The 14,710-nt window shown below is 40.9% G+C and overlaps 1 protein-coding gene across 3 annotated transcripts in view; it reads right to left on the reverse strand.

Moving 5' to 3' along the window:
• tango2 (transport and golgi organization 2 homolog (Drosophila)) overlaps positions 1-14,710 on the reverse strand; it is a 190,184-nt gene that overhangs the window by 25,938 nt on the left and 149,536 nt on the right. For all 3 annotated transcript variants that reach the window (XM_068054657.1, XM_068054658.1, XM_068054656.1), the window contains exons 6-8: positions 9,905-9,975; positions 4,592-4,745; positions 766-870 (exon numbers count right to left, since the gene is read on the reverse strand). In XM_068054657.1, the coding sequence (XP_067910758.1) occupies positions 766-870; positions 4,592-4,745; positions 9,905-9,975 (330 nt within the window). The remainder of the gene's footprint in view (positions 1-765; positions 871-4,591; positions 4,746-9,904; positions 9,976-14,710) is intronic.

Genomic DNA, 14,710 nt, shown 5'->3' on the forward strand with positions numbered 1-14,710 from the left:
GGCCAGCAACTTTGCAATGCCAAAACTTCCAGTGGGAGGGTCCTAAATCCTACAGAAGGCCCACTGCTTTCCAGTTAAATGCCTGATTAGCACTAAATTCGGCAGGCCTTCCTTATGAGCCAACGTGGGGATCTCGGCATCGGTTTCCCCCGATGTCGAGACCTCCGTCGAAAGCACAAAATTCCACTCTCGGCCACTGTTGAGTGTTCAGCCAGCCAGCCAGCCAGCATCGTGGGTCCCACTCAGCTGAACGTTCCAATCATTCAAATGAGGAGATAGCACAAAGTTTATGTGTATAAAATCTTAGGCATGCAACCTCATTCAAATATTAACATGAGGCCCCTCCCCCACTTACTGAGAGCGGATTGGTTGCCTGCCTGCTGTCCCACCTCCATTAAAACCTGAAGTGGGTGAGTTGGCGGCAGGTTGGGTTCAGAAAACATTTTACATTTTAACTTCTCACCCACCCCAAACCCACCCATTTTGGGGGATAAAATTACCCCCAATGTTAATCTCTGTTACTTTTTTAGTTGTAGACATTCCTGGAAAAACAAGGCAGTATCTCAAATGGAAATTGTGATCTAATAGGAGAATTGAGGTCATCCAGCTAATTGAGTAGCTCAACTCGCTGGTTCTTTTTTCAAGTCTAGATGCCTATCTAAAAACCCTCTGGTACAGTATGGATGGTTACTCCATTATTACTTAGCTCTGATACCATTGGTGAAATAGAACAATGCTGATTCCATATCAAGAGAAAGAACTCACCGGGTGCCATAAGAGGAAGTGCGAACAAACAATGCTGAAAACTCCTTTAGGATGGGTCGAATGAAATCCTGACCCTGCTCCTCCATATCAGTATCTGGCATTTGGCTGGTAATGAAATGACAAACAGTGTCAAACAAGGCAACGACCAGTAATGCTGTCAATCTGCTTAGGTGCTATTTTTCTGCAATAAATCAGTGAAATTAGGTTTACCACAATGAGGTGCTTTATGTGATATGCAGTAAGATCCAATAACACTCACCTATAGATATGAGCAAAAATTCCTGGTGCTTGAGTGGCACAGCACTGTACTTCCAGGGAGACTGAGTTTGAATTGCAGCCTTGGCTAGCAGTCAAACTCAAAGATGCTCATCAGATGGGATTTGTGGTATCGAAGTCTGTTACGACCGACCGCTCCAGTCAAAGCCCCCAATCAAAATATACGATTCTGATTGTGGTGGGAGAAATGCAACGCTGATTCAGTCCCATCCCTCCACAGATCGCCTAACATATCATTTTAAACTTTCCAAATTCAAGAAAGACCCAGCCAAATTGCACCATCTATTAACCCCCGAATGATGCTAACCAAACCAGGTGTCTTTAAATCAACAAATTAACTAGGTAATTAGAAAAAGTAAGTGCTTAAACACTACGAAAATTTAAACAACATTTAAAATAGAAAAAATTAGAGTCCTTGCAAATTTTCACTTCCCGATGAACAATCCTCTGGTTAAAGTTCACGGGCAATCTTGCAGGGTCCGATGAGGAAAGGAAAACAGTCCAACACCTGAAGTTTCAAACTCCTCTTTCTTCCAGCGATGACCACAATAGATCAACAACTCGCAACCACTTTCAATGGAATCAATCTGGCTTTCGAATTTTTGAGGGATAAAAGATTGTCGCAGTCCAACTTCCCTTCCTTCAGTTTAAATTATCAGAGATCTCTGTTTTGACTTGACTTTTTTAGAATTTTGAGAGAGAATAATAAATAAATTCTGTCTGTCTGCGTCTGCAGTTAGAACAGGCTGTTTGCACCATAAGCCAGTTCAAAATTAAATCCTAACAAATGTATCTCTCGAGGCTCAGTCCAAGTGGCTGTATCCAAGGCAACAAAAATGCACCCTTTGAATCGCAGTCTCGGGATGGCTGTATCCAAGGCAACGAGAATGCATTTTTTGACTCAGTCTTTAGAGCTTGCTGCCTTAAAGCAGTACGGCTCTTCTTCCAGCCTTAAAGGCACACCGCTTTCTTCCTGGAAAAAAAACTACAGTATCATAACAAGTCAGCCCTGGAATAGAAGGAATAAGATATGTTACGACCAAGGTGGGAGGAGTGCACTGGCATTTCTAGTTCCACTTCTCCACAGGTCACAACATATATTTAAATGTTTACCCAGTTACCGAAATGGTCAATCAAAAACTCTAATCTTTATCCCAGAATAAAATACACCAACCAGGTTTCTTCAATAAACAACAAAATTATCAGTTTTTTATAAAACATGATATAACCAGTAACAAAACTTGAAATTGAAATATGAAAGTTCCCTTTTACCTTAGCCACACACACACACACACACACACACACACACACACACACACACACACACACACTGCTAATTCTTGAAGAAAAAAAAAGATATGGAAAGGTGTCAATTGTCCTTTTTTGATTTGGCATCCCAAATTCACGTAGACGGCTGTCACTGGGATCTTTCTCTGGAGTAATTCAGTCAGGTGATGTTGAGGATTTATCTGGCAGGTTTTCCCAGCGTAGAAACATAGAAAATAGGAGCAGGAGTAGGCCATTTGGCCCTTCGAGCCTGCTCCGCCATTCATTATGATCATGGCTGATCATCCAACTCAGTAGCCTGTTCTGGCTTTCGCCCCATACCCTTATAGAAACTAGGAGCGTATCAGGAGAAATGCGGCAACTGGGGTTTCAGGCAGGCTATCAGGAGGAATGCATCATCAATTTCTCTATTTTTCACACTTGCTTCTAAGAGCTTCTCAAAGAGGTGGAAAAACTGGCAGGCTTTTCGAAGAGATGGAACAAGCTGAGCTTGGTTTTGTCCTTCAGGTTGATTTTTAAAACTCCAACTGACTGTCCAAGGCGCAACCAAAAACATGCTCAAGAGTCAAGCCTCCTGACCCCTATAAATCTTGATTCTGTAAACATCTTCTCCAAGGCAAAAAGCCCCTGCTGGGTATTTAGCTGAAGACAGGTGACTTCCAGTACTTGTTTTCAAACAAGTCCAAAAGACCTTACGTGACCTTTTTAAAAAAAAATTCCAGAATCTATGGAATTTTTTTTCAGTTTTAAAACACAAGTCCTCAAAAGTTCACAAAAAATGGAAGTACTTTTGTAACAGGTAACAAAATTTACAAATGCCCAATTTAAAACATAACACTGTAGAATGTCAGATCAGTGGAGTTCAACCACAAACATTTTACAGGCTTGTACCCTATTCCCAAATGTGTTGGTTTAAAACGAGTATTAAGCTATGTATTTTAAATGGACTAACTGTTAGGGTCTGACGTTCTGTTAATGCATGATAAATACCTAGTAGTGCAAGATAATAGGATGAACAGGTGTTGGGTGTCAATTAGTTAATTGTATTCGAGTGTGTATATATATATAAAGAGCCAGCCAGCACTGGTTGTGGGTGGTTGGAGAGCAGAAGTAAACTCTGTGGCAAGCAATAAACAATCTCCACCAAAGTATCTTAGTCTCAGTGTCTTCTTCACAAACAGGCTTGGATGTTTCTCTAACACTTACAACATGAAAACAGTGCACACAGGAAAGCAGCACAGGTGCATTTGGATGTCAACTTCACCGAGTGAACTTCTACTGTGTACTTTCTATTTCAGGAGAACACCATATTAATGCATTTAATTAGTGACTCAGATACATACTGGAAGTCAGAAACCAATAGCACTGAAGTGTTAGCCTAGATCATAAGTCCATGTCCTGGAATGAGGTTTAAACCTACAATCTTGGAAATGGAGATGAAGAGGCATAGAAGTTGAGGGAAGGAGAGAGCAACCTTACTAAGATCCAAAAAAAAGCTCTACTCTAGAATTCAAAATACAATCAAAGCTGGGGTTTAAACCAAGGTCTTTTCCACATCAGTCAGATACTCCACTGATCGATCTACTGAGTTGCCTAAGTATATTGTGCACTTTGAATGTGGCTTTTCCAATTTTCCCATGGTCTCCTCAGGGTTTGCAACAACTCTAGTCTGGGCAAATTGCCTGCTCCCAGGTTCACCTCAATGTTACTCTGAACCAGATAGCAGAAGATGTACAAGTGCCGTTAGATGATAAGTCAACTTGATTTACAGCAGCTGAGATTGGTAACTCAGTAATTTGACAGGTCATGACTCCTTGCACAAGTGTTCCAAGATGGGACATCAGCGCTGGGATTCAATTTGACACATGTCAATAAGTCTCAGGTACCTCACCCAGGTGACCACTGTTCCATAGGAGAGCCTTGACAGTGACCTTACCTTAGGGACCATCACAACTGAGTCCGTTCTGGTCACACTCAATATCCACGAGCATTTTTCTGAAGGCATCAGTGAAAATGATCAGATGAAGAAACAACGACTGACGTTTTCCCCTATAGTCCATGAATGCTAAGGCCAGTTTTGCAGCTCTTTTGCTGTGCAAGCTGAGATCAGTTAAACCAATGGTCGAACCTAAGATCTTCTGCTCTGTATGGCTTCGTACTACAAATGGTAGTACCTATCAGGCCATTGGAGCAGCTACTATTTAGATTTTGATCTTTATATATTTAAAGCAGCTTTAGGACAAATATTGTAAACATTACTTACAACTCCTCATTATTCATCACACTGATGAGTTCTTGCACCAAGTTTTCTGGAGAAAGCTCATTGCTTTGTTTAATTGCATCTGTGAAAAGCTTTTTTCCATGAACAAGCTTTTTCCATGGAGTCTCAAGAAGACTGTTAGCAAGCCCATAAATACCTGGGGATGAAAAAAAAAGTAATCACAACAAAGATTGCCTTTATCTCATTAAGTGCAGAAGTGTTGCTAATCTCCGGAATCTCATTGCTGGCTCAAATAGGATGCCAAGGCTCCAGTCTTTCCATGATCACCACTCTTAGAACATAGAACATAACAGGCCCTTCGGCCCACGATGTTGTGCCGAACCTTTAACCTACTCTAAGATCAAACTAACTACCTACCCTTCTACTATCATCCATGTACCTGTCCAAGAGTCGCTTAAATGCCCCTAACGTATCTGCTTCTACTACCACCGCTGGCAGCGCACTCCACACACCCACCACTCTCTGTGTAAAGAACCTACCTCTGACATCTCCCCTAAACCTTCCTCCAATCACCTTAAAATTATGCCCCCTGGTGATAGCCCTTTCCACCCTGGGAAAAAGTCTCTGACTATCCACTCTATCTATGCCTCTCATCATCTTGTACCCCTCTATCAAGTCACCTCTCATCCTTCTTCGCTCCAATGAAAAAAGCCCTAGCTCCCTCAATCTTTCTTCGTAGGACCTGCCCTCCAGTCCAGGCAGCATCCTGGTAAATCTCCTCTGCACCCTCTCTAAAGCTTCCACATCCTTCCTATAATGAGGCGACCAGAACTGAACACAATATTCCAAGTGTGGTCGAACCAGGGCCTTATAGAGCTGCAGCATAACCTCGCGGCTCTTAAACTCAATCCCCCTGTTAATGAAAGCTAACACACCATACGCCTTCTTAACAACCCTATCAACTTGGGTGGCAACTTTGAGAGAATTATGGACATGGACCCCAAGATCCCTCTGTTCCTCCACACTACCAAGAATCCTGTCTTTAAGCCTGTATTCCGCATTCAAATTCGACCTTCCAAAATGAATCACTTCACACTTTTCCAGGTTGAACTCCATCTGCCACTTCTCAGCCCAGCTCTGCATCCTCTCAATGTCCCGTTGCAACCTACAACAGCCTTCCACACTATCCACAACTCCAGCAACCTTCGTGTCATCGGCAAAGTTGCTAACCCAGCCTTCCACTTCCTCATCCAAGTCATTTATAAAAATCACAAAGAGCAGAGGTCCCAGAACAGATCCTTGTGGAACAGCACTGGTCACCGAGCTCCATGCTGAATACTTTCCATCTACTACCACCCTCTGACTTCTATGGGCCAGCCAATTTTGTATCCAGATAGCCAACTTTCCCTGAATCCCATGCCTCCTTACTTTCTGAATGAGCCTACCATGGGGAACCTTATCAAACGCCTTGCTAAAATCCATATACACCACATCCACTGCTCTTCCTTCATCAATGTGTTTTGTCACATCTTCAGAGAATTCAATAAAGCTTGTGAGGCATGACCTGCCCCTCACAAAGCCATGCTGACTGTCTCTAATCAAACCATGCTTTTCCAAATAATCATAAATCCTGTCTCTCAGAATCCTCTCCAATAATTTGCCCACTACCGACGTAAGACTGACTGGTCTATAATTCCCAGGGTTATCCCTATTCCCTTTCTTGAACAAGGGAACAACATTTGTCACCCTCCAATCATCCGGTACTACTCCAGTGGACAGTGAAGATGCAAAGATCATCGCCAAAGGCGCAGCAATCTCTTCCCTCGCTTCCCGTAATATCCTTGGGTATATCTCTTCTTAAGATCCTGGAACCACTTATGAGTGGACCAGTGGTAGTGACAATGAGAAATGTGATTTAGGTGTGACTCAGACTGGTGCAACATAATTTTTGTGCAAACACAGCTGCGTGAGCACCTAGAAGAACAGGCCACCCCTAAAGCATTGGCAAAATGAGCCAGCACTGGAGATTTCTGGAGTTCACAACCCTGAATTCACAATCTCTAGAATTTATGGGCAGAGAATCTTCAAAAAGGAGTATTCTAAATACAAATCTACAAATGCTGAAAGATACCAACACTGAAATGTACAAGCCCTTTAGTATTAAAAAAATCCCCATTTATTCTGAAGGTTAAAACTTCATGGTCAACTGCAGACCTCTGGTACTTTGTCCAAATGTCAATCCTTCATGTGCTGTACCTACACTGCGGGTGCCAACAGGCTATTTAACCTTGAGGAACATCATAGTCAAGTTCCTTTTTTGTTCTCAAACATCCACATTAATGTACTTTCCAATGGGAAAGGATTAGGGAGTCCCTGAAAAGCTTTCAGGAGAATCAACCCTGGTTGAGGATTTTTCTAATTCCAGCTCAAAGGTGCTGAGATTAATTGTAGTGACACTATCGTTATTCCAGAGATATCAGCAAACTCAGCAAAGATCGTGGATTGGAATCAGGGACATTACTGGTCCATATGTCTCAACAGCTGCACTGAGCTGTTGGAAGACTTACTGTTGGGTCTAGGTCGAAGTACACAGTCTACTCTAGAACAAGTCTACGGTCCTGAATGGATCAGCAGTGACTGGCAAACATGTCAGAATGTGACTTTCAGTTTCGACTTGTGTAGACAGCATTTGCCGCCATGTTGATAGCTTGCACATCAAGCTCAGTGGTGTGGGTCAGCATGGCAGCTACCTTCAGTGCAGTGCTTACATTTTACTTAGAAGTGTGGTCTATAATTGGTCAAAGAAATCCAACACCAAGTCAAACTAAGTTTGTAAAGCTTGGGATTGTGCAGATTCCAGAGAGGAGAAATGTAATTTCTATACGATTCACAAGAGCCATCCCTGCATTCTGTACCTGCCTATGCCCACCTTCATTTCCATATTCCACTTGAATTATATATGGAAATATAGCCAGTAATAAAATGTTTTTACTGAGAAGATACAAGTCTAGCCTATTCAATCTTTCCTCATAAGACAGCCCGCCAATTCCAGGTATTAGTCTAGTAAACCTTCTCTGTACTGCCTCCAACACATTTACATCCTTCCTTAAATAAGGAGACCAATACTGTACACAGTACTCCAGATGTGGTCTCACCAATGCTCTGTTTGGCTGAAGCATAACCTCCCTACTTTTGTATTCAATTCCCCTCACGATAAACTGTAACATTCTATTAGCTTTCCTAATCATGTGCTGTACCTGCATACTAACCTTTTGCAATTCATGCACTAGGACACCCAGATCCTTCTGCAGAGCTCTGCAATCTCTCACCATTTAGATAATATGCTTCTTTTTTACTCTTCCTGCCAAAGTGGACAATTTCACACTTTCCCACATTATACTTCATTTGCCAGGTCTTTGCCCACTCACTTAACCTATCTATATCCCTTTGTAGCCTCCTTATGTCCTCTTCACAAGTTACTTTCCTACCTATCTTTGTGTCATCAGCAAATTTAGCAACCATACCTTTGGTCCCTTCATCTAAGTCATTTATATACATTGTAAAAAGTTGAGGCCCCAGCACAGATCCTTATGGCACACCACGCTATACAGCTTGCCAACCAGGAAAACAACCCATTTATGCCTACTCTCTGTTTTCTGTTAGCTAGCCAATCTTCTATCCATGCCAATATGTTACCCACTACCCCATGAGCTTTTATTTTTCTGCAATAAACTTTGATGTGAGACCTTATCAAATGCCTTCTGGAAATCTAAGTACAATACATCCACCTTTATCCACAGCACATGTAACTCCCTCAAAGAACTCCAATAAATTGGTTATACATGATTTGCCTTTCACAAAACCATGTTGAATCTGCCTGATTACCTTGAATTTTTCTAAATGCCCTGCTATAATGTCTTTAATAATAGCTTCTAACATTTTCCCTAAGACAGATGTTAAGCTAACTGGCTTGTAGTTTCCTGTTTTCTGTCTTCCTCCCTTTTTGAATAAAGGAGTTACAGTTGCTATTTTCCAATCTAACGGAACCTTCCCTGAATCTAGGGAATTTTGGAAAATTAAAACTAACGCATCGACTATCTCACTAGCCACTTCTTTTAACACCCTAGGATGAAGTCCATTAGGACCCAGGGACTTGTCAGCCCACAGCTCCAACAATTTGTTCAGTACCACTTCCCCGGTGATTGGAATTTTCTTGAATTCCTCCCTCCTTTCCATTTCCTGACTTACAGCTAATACTGGGATGTTACTTGTATCCTCAATAGTGAAGACCAATGCAAAATATCTGTTCAATTCATCTGCCATCTCATTATCCATTATTAGTTCCCCAGACTCACTTTATATAGGACCAATGCTCACTTCGTTAACTCTTTTCCAATCTTCTGACCTGCCTCCCATCTTTGCATAATTATAGGCTTTTTCTTTAAGTTTGATACTATCTTTAACTGTTTTAGTTAACCAGAGATGGCGGGTCCCACCCTTGGAATTTTTCTTTCTCATTGAAATGTATTTATTCTGTGTATTCTGAAATATCCCCTTAAATGTCTGCCACTGCATCTCTATTGACCTATCCCTTAACCTGATTTGCCAGTTCACTTTAGCTAGCTCTGCTTTCATGCCCTCATAATTATCCTTATTTAAATTTAAAATACTAGTCTTGGACCCACTTTTCTCTCCCTCAAACTGAACGTAAAATTCAATCATATTATGATCGCTGCTACCTAGGGGCGCCTTAACTATGAGGTCATGAATTAATCCTATCTCGTTGCACAATACCAGGTCTAGTATAGCCTGTTCTCTGGTTGGCTCCAGAACATATTGTTGCAAGAAATTATCCCAAAAACATTCTATGTACTCCTCATCTAGGCTACCTCTGCCTTCACCACTTGTGTAAAGATTGCTGTACATTACACATATGTTACCTTAGTATAAAAGAAACTGGCATTCCCACCTTTAGTTTCACACCATTACTTAAAATAATTGCCTTTCTCTAAGGGTAGGTATTTTTTTTTAAAAACTAAGAAGATGTGAACATCTAGTTTGATACAGACGAAGCAAGCAGTTGCATCCTTGAGATCTTGGAACAATCCACATGTTGGGATTAGCCAGTAGGTGCCTATTCAAGAAATAAGACCGCAGGTACAGTGGATCTTGGAGCCAAGGAAGAAAGTAAGTTTTAATATAGGTCTGCCTTAGGTGAAGGATATGTTGCAGCACTGGCCTGCACAAACTCATGGGATAGACACACATACACATTTTATACACATAAATAAATATAAAATTCTAAATTAATAATCCAAGAAATTTAATTTTGTTAATAAATTAAAAATCTCAAACCTGGATCCAGTGTTTTGGGCTCCTGACTACTTTTGCTTCCGTAGTAACACATCGTATCTCCTTTGGTGTTGCTGGAAGAGAATATGATTGGTCTAAGAACCTAACTTGCTTTGCACAGGGTTAATGATAACAGTATATATGGTGCAATTTAATACACTGCGTAACCTCTTTGGGTGTTTTGAATGAGTGAGATTATTGGAGCACCTTGGAACAGTTGGTCATCATACATTTCATTAGACCAGTGCAGTCATATGTAGGACAGCACACAGGGTCACCAAAGGCCCCTTCTCTGATGTGCTACAGATGACATTCTTTAAGAACACTCCATATGCTTCTGAATCCAAGTCATTTTCTTCCTATAAGTTCATTTTCACTGCAAATGGTCTTCTCCAGAATGGGACTGCTTCAATGCATAGCATGGACCCTCAAAGGGTTCACATATACATTTAAACCAATGAGTAAATTACCTATGGTGTTTCTCCTGGTCAGTTGGTGATCATTTTATCATATAAAAGATGTGGCTAGACCTGGGAAAGACACTTAAACTTGCTCAATAGTGCCACTTTGTGCCTACAGTGACTATATTGTGACAATTAACATAATAAAATTGTGTGGCAAATGTTGAGAAAGTAATTTACAACAGAAGAGAGAGATCAAAAATCACGATAACAGGAAGCAAGGTTTGTGGACAGGGCATGGGTACTCCGTGCAGGATTTTTCATATCTAGATGCTCCCATTACTTTGCACATATATCTCAAGCTGCAGGTGCAAACAGATGAATCCTAAATCATAACGCCTAAATCTATCAATGCTTACTACAGACCTTTCTAAACTGCCGGGTTCACAAAATTAAACAGGACAAATCGGCAAATAAGTAATGTAATTGTGAACAGAATTTGGTTGCTTGGGATTTGTAGGCAGAATATCATGGCTACGTTCGCTATATGTATCCTGAGCTCTGTTGAGTCTTTTATAATCCCTGAAGTGATGAGGAAATTTTCAGAGTGCGGTAAAAACTTTGTTATCTGGCACTTTACCAACCAGAAAGCTCTCTTATTCAGAATTTCCAAAATCACCCAAAAACTCTCCCGGGCCGAGTCTTCCCAAGTGCACTCTCAAATGTACTGCAGGTATATTGGTGCACTGAGCCCGAAGGATTAAGGGAGAATTTTAAAAATCAGCTTTTCCAATGCGGAGCCCTGGCTCCCTTTTGGTCCTCCGACGATAACTTTGGGACGGAAGGTCCGACCTCCATGCAGATAATGGTGGGTGATGGGGCTCGGTGAGGCACGGCGGGCAATACCAGCACCCATGGCTACACCTCTGCCTGGTCGAGTGAGACGAGGAAACCGCTTTCTATCTCTTGAATCCTCAAGGCCGAGACCGACCTTCTCCATGCGTCGGTTGGTGGTAGCGGGGCTCAAGTGGCATCCAAAGGTACCAGAACCAAACCTGGTCGGACACCAGGAAACCAGTTGGGAGACTGATCAATCTATTGGCTTGGACCACCAAAATCAGCGGGAATTAAGGTTGTCATCTGCGGATTGAAATGCTACCTTGCCTCGGTGACTGGTTTCCCATTCACCAGTTCCGAAGAAGGGTCACTGACCCGAAACGTTAACTCTGCTTCTCTTTCCACAGATGCTGCCAGACCTGCTGAGTGAATCCAGCATTTCTTGTTTTTGTCCCATTCACTATAATGGGATTCTTGCTCCCTGCAATCAGACGCGTTTTGATCCGGAGTTCGGTGTAGAACTCTTCATTAACCGGAACTTTTGATGATCCGGCACCTTTCAGGCTGGATAACAAAGCTTTTACTGTATCTGCATTCACAAATCTCATTACAGATACTGCCTCTGCACAAAGCTGGCCACATGTGCACGCAGGAGACAACTGATTCCAAATCAACATTTTCTGGCTTTCATTGAAACACATTTTTTCAGCAATTTTTAAATGCCTAAACTACTGGATTTTCATTAAATAAATCTGTTCATTTTTCTTCCAAATTGTTATTTATAGAGTCCTGTAATTTATTCCTTTTCAAGTATATAACCAGTTTCCTTCTAAAAAATACTACTGGATCTACTTCCACCACCTTTTCAGGCAATGCATTCCAGATCATAACAAATCACTGCATAAAAATATTTCCACTGGAAAGATTTTGAAATTTTTTAATTCTTTAGTCATTTCATGCATGAAAAGGTATGATTCCAAAGGAACCGAAACCTAAATTGGAATAAAAAAACATGGATAAAATAGTCAAACACAGTTTGTATTGCATAACCATGCAATCACAACATCTGAAGGAGGTTTTGGGGGGAATTATTTGACATAGAATTGTTTTTTTCTTAACGTTTGCCAACAGTAAAGTGAATTTTCGTGCCTAACAGCATATAGCTTCTAATAGCAACTCCCAACTCAATGGCTCCCTTGTTAATATAATTACATTAGTTCAATGGTTTATAATCTTGAATTATAATGCACCCAAAATTCCAGATTGATGTGGCTCTTCTGCTGATCTGCTGTTAACTGATCTGCTTCACTGCACTGCTAACCTATGACATCAGCGGTACAGACTGTTGTGAGCAGCATAAACAGACTATTAATGCTGGTGATTAATTACCCCGAGGTGTGGTAAACCCCAGGATTCTATGCTTGCATCTCAGACACCCACTTGGGAGCAGGTGCTGAGCAGAGCAAAAATGTTGCCCCAATGTAGGAGGAGGAAGATAGCATAGAAAGGCAGAGCATTTTCCTTTTCTTTTTAAAGTACTTTTTGGTTTGATTTGGCATTTTCAAAAGCCCTCCATGTAAATATAGAGTGCTCACTATCATGCATTTATCTTTTGTTTTTAGCATTAACTATCAAAATAGCAAAAATACCACACTTCTTTCAACTACTATTCAAGTAGCTACAATGAAGTGTTGGGAATCACAACAAGGACATAAAAAAGGTGAAATAGCTGTAATAACCAGTATTCATATTCAGGCTTGCCCCTTAGAGATTGGCTGCATTATAAAAAAGACAGAAAAGAATAACTGGCAGGAGAAACATTCAGTCATCGCATGTTGTGCTTTATTTCTTGCTCAAACAAAACTGCTGGTGGGTAAATCAAGGAGTGGTATCAAGAGTCCATCACTTGCCTCCCAAGAGGTGAACAGATAGTTAATAATATTTTGCTTGAATTACCACATATAATTACAAATAGATGTGCCTTAGTTATCACTTAACTGAAACATAATTGTTAAAGTCAGATATTGTATTTTTTCATGCCTTGAATTGAAGCACAGGGAATTACAAGTCTAAAATGGTGATGTGCTCGGGTAACATTGTAACAGTGCAATTGTGCTTAGTTTATACTCCATTAAAAGGGTAAGCTGCTTCATAAAACCCTTAGAGATCTCTGCGCTCCTAAAATTCTGGCCTATCGTGCATCTCCAATTTTAATTGCTCCACCACTGGTGGCCGAGCCTTCAGCTGTCCAGGCACTCAGCTCTGGAATTTCCTCCCTAAATCTCTCTGCCTCTCTTCTTTAAGATGCTCCTCAAAACTTACCTCTATGACCAAGCTTTTAGTCACCTCTCTCAATATCTCCGTACGTGGCTCGGTGTCAAATTTTACTTGCTAACACTCCTGTAAGTGCCTTGGGATGTCTTACTATGTTAAAGTGCTAAGATAATTGCAACTTGTTGTAGAAACAGTTGAACTATTGTAATGATTTGGGCCTGACACTACAATGTGTGCCTGTTTCTGTTAAGACATGTACAGGTGTGCATTGCACAGCAGGGGAAAATTAAAAAAAACAAAGCTCTTTAAAACAGGCTACATGCTTCTCTGTAATGGCTAAAAGGCAGCAGCATGTTAAACTCTGGCATGTTGGAGAACCTTCACTGAAAAAGAGTCCAGGGAGCCTTTGATGCAAATACTCTCTTGGATGATCAACTTTCCTGTAAGTTTTCTTTGAACTGAATTCCAAGTTACAGAAGAACAACTGTCCTAACCCGTGCAGTTGGCAGTCAGTACCAGGAGGTCTCATCTCTAAATTTACTTCAGCTGCTTGGATACAACCGGTTAAGGGGAAGTTATTTGTTGGACAAAAATCAATGATGGCCTCAGCTGAATTAGACCTTTGTCTGTCCATGCAGGAACCTCCCTCCCTGATCAGTATTATGTTAACTTTCTTTGCAGTGACTATCTTTGTCAAAATAAATCACTGAGGAGGATTCAGAGCTGTTCCTAAATAAACAAGAAAAATTCTGCTCAAACTCATAAAAAGCCCATAACAGCCATTCAAGAGCATTCAAACATACAATTATGTTGTCCCAAAATATGAAGTTAAATATATGAGTCTTAAGGACTGCTTTCAAAAAAAAATTGAGGGTTCTGCATGGTAGCAGTTTTAATGATGCTTATGGTGATTTTATCTCCTTCTATTTAATATCTTTTTACTTGAGTTTCACTTGTTCTCTAAAGTCATCCCTTCCCCCACTTCTTGGATACCACACAACATTCAGCCAGCCATTAAGAAGGTGTGTGAGGATATCCTCAGTGATTACTCAGCAACCCAGCAACTACAGGCCAGTCAATTTAACCTCAGTGGTGGGAAAGCTTGTAGAAACAATAATCCAAGACAAAATTAACAGTCACTTGGACAACTGTAGAATATTCAGGAAAGCCAGCAAGGATTTGTTAACAACAAATCATGTTTAACTAATTTGATTGAGTTTTTCGATGAAATAACGGTTGATGAGGGTAATGCAGTTAAAGTGTACATGGACTTCCAAAAGACGTTTGATAAAGTGCC

Source organism: Heterodontus francisci, chromosome 23 (genome assembly GCF_036365525.1).
Source record: "Heterodontus francisci isolate sHetFra1 chromosome 23, sHetFra1.hap1, whole genome shotgun sequence".
Lineage (NCBI taxonomy): Eukaryota > Metazoa > Chordata > Chondrichthyes > Heterodontiformes > Heterodontidae > Heterodontus > Heterodontus francisci.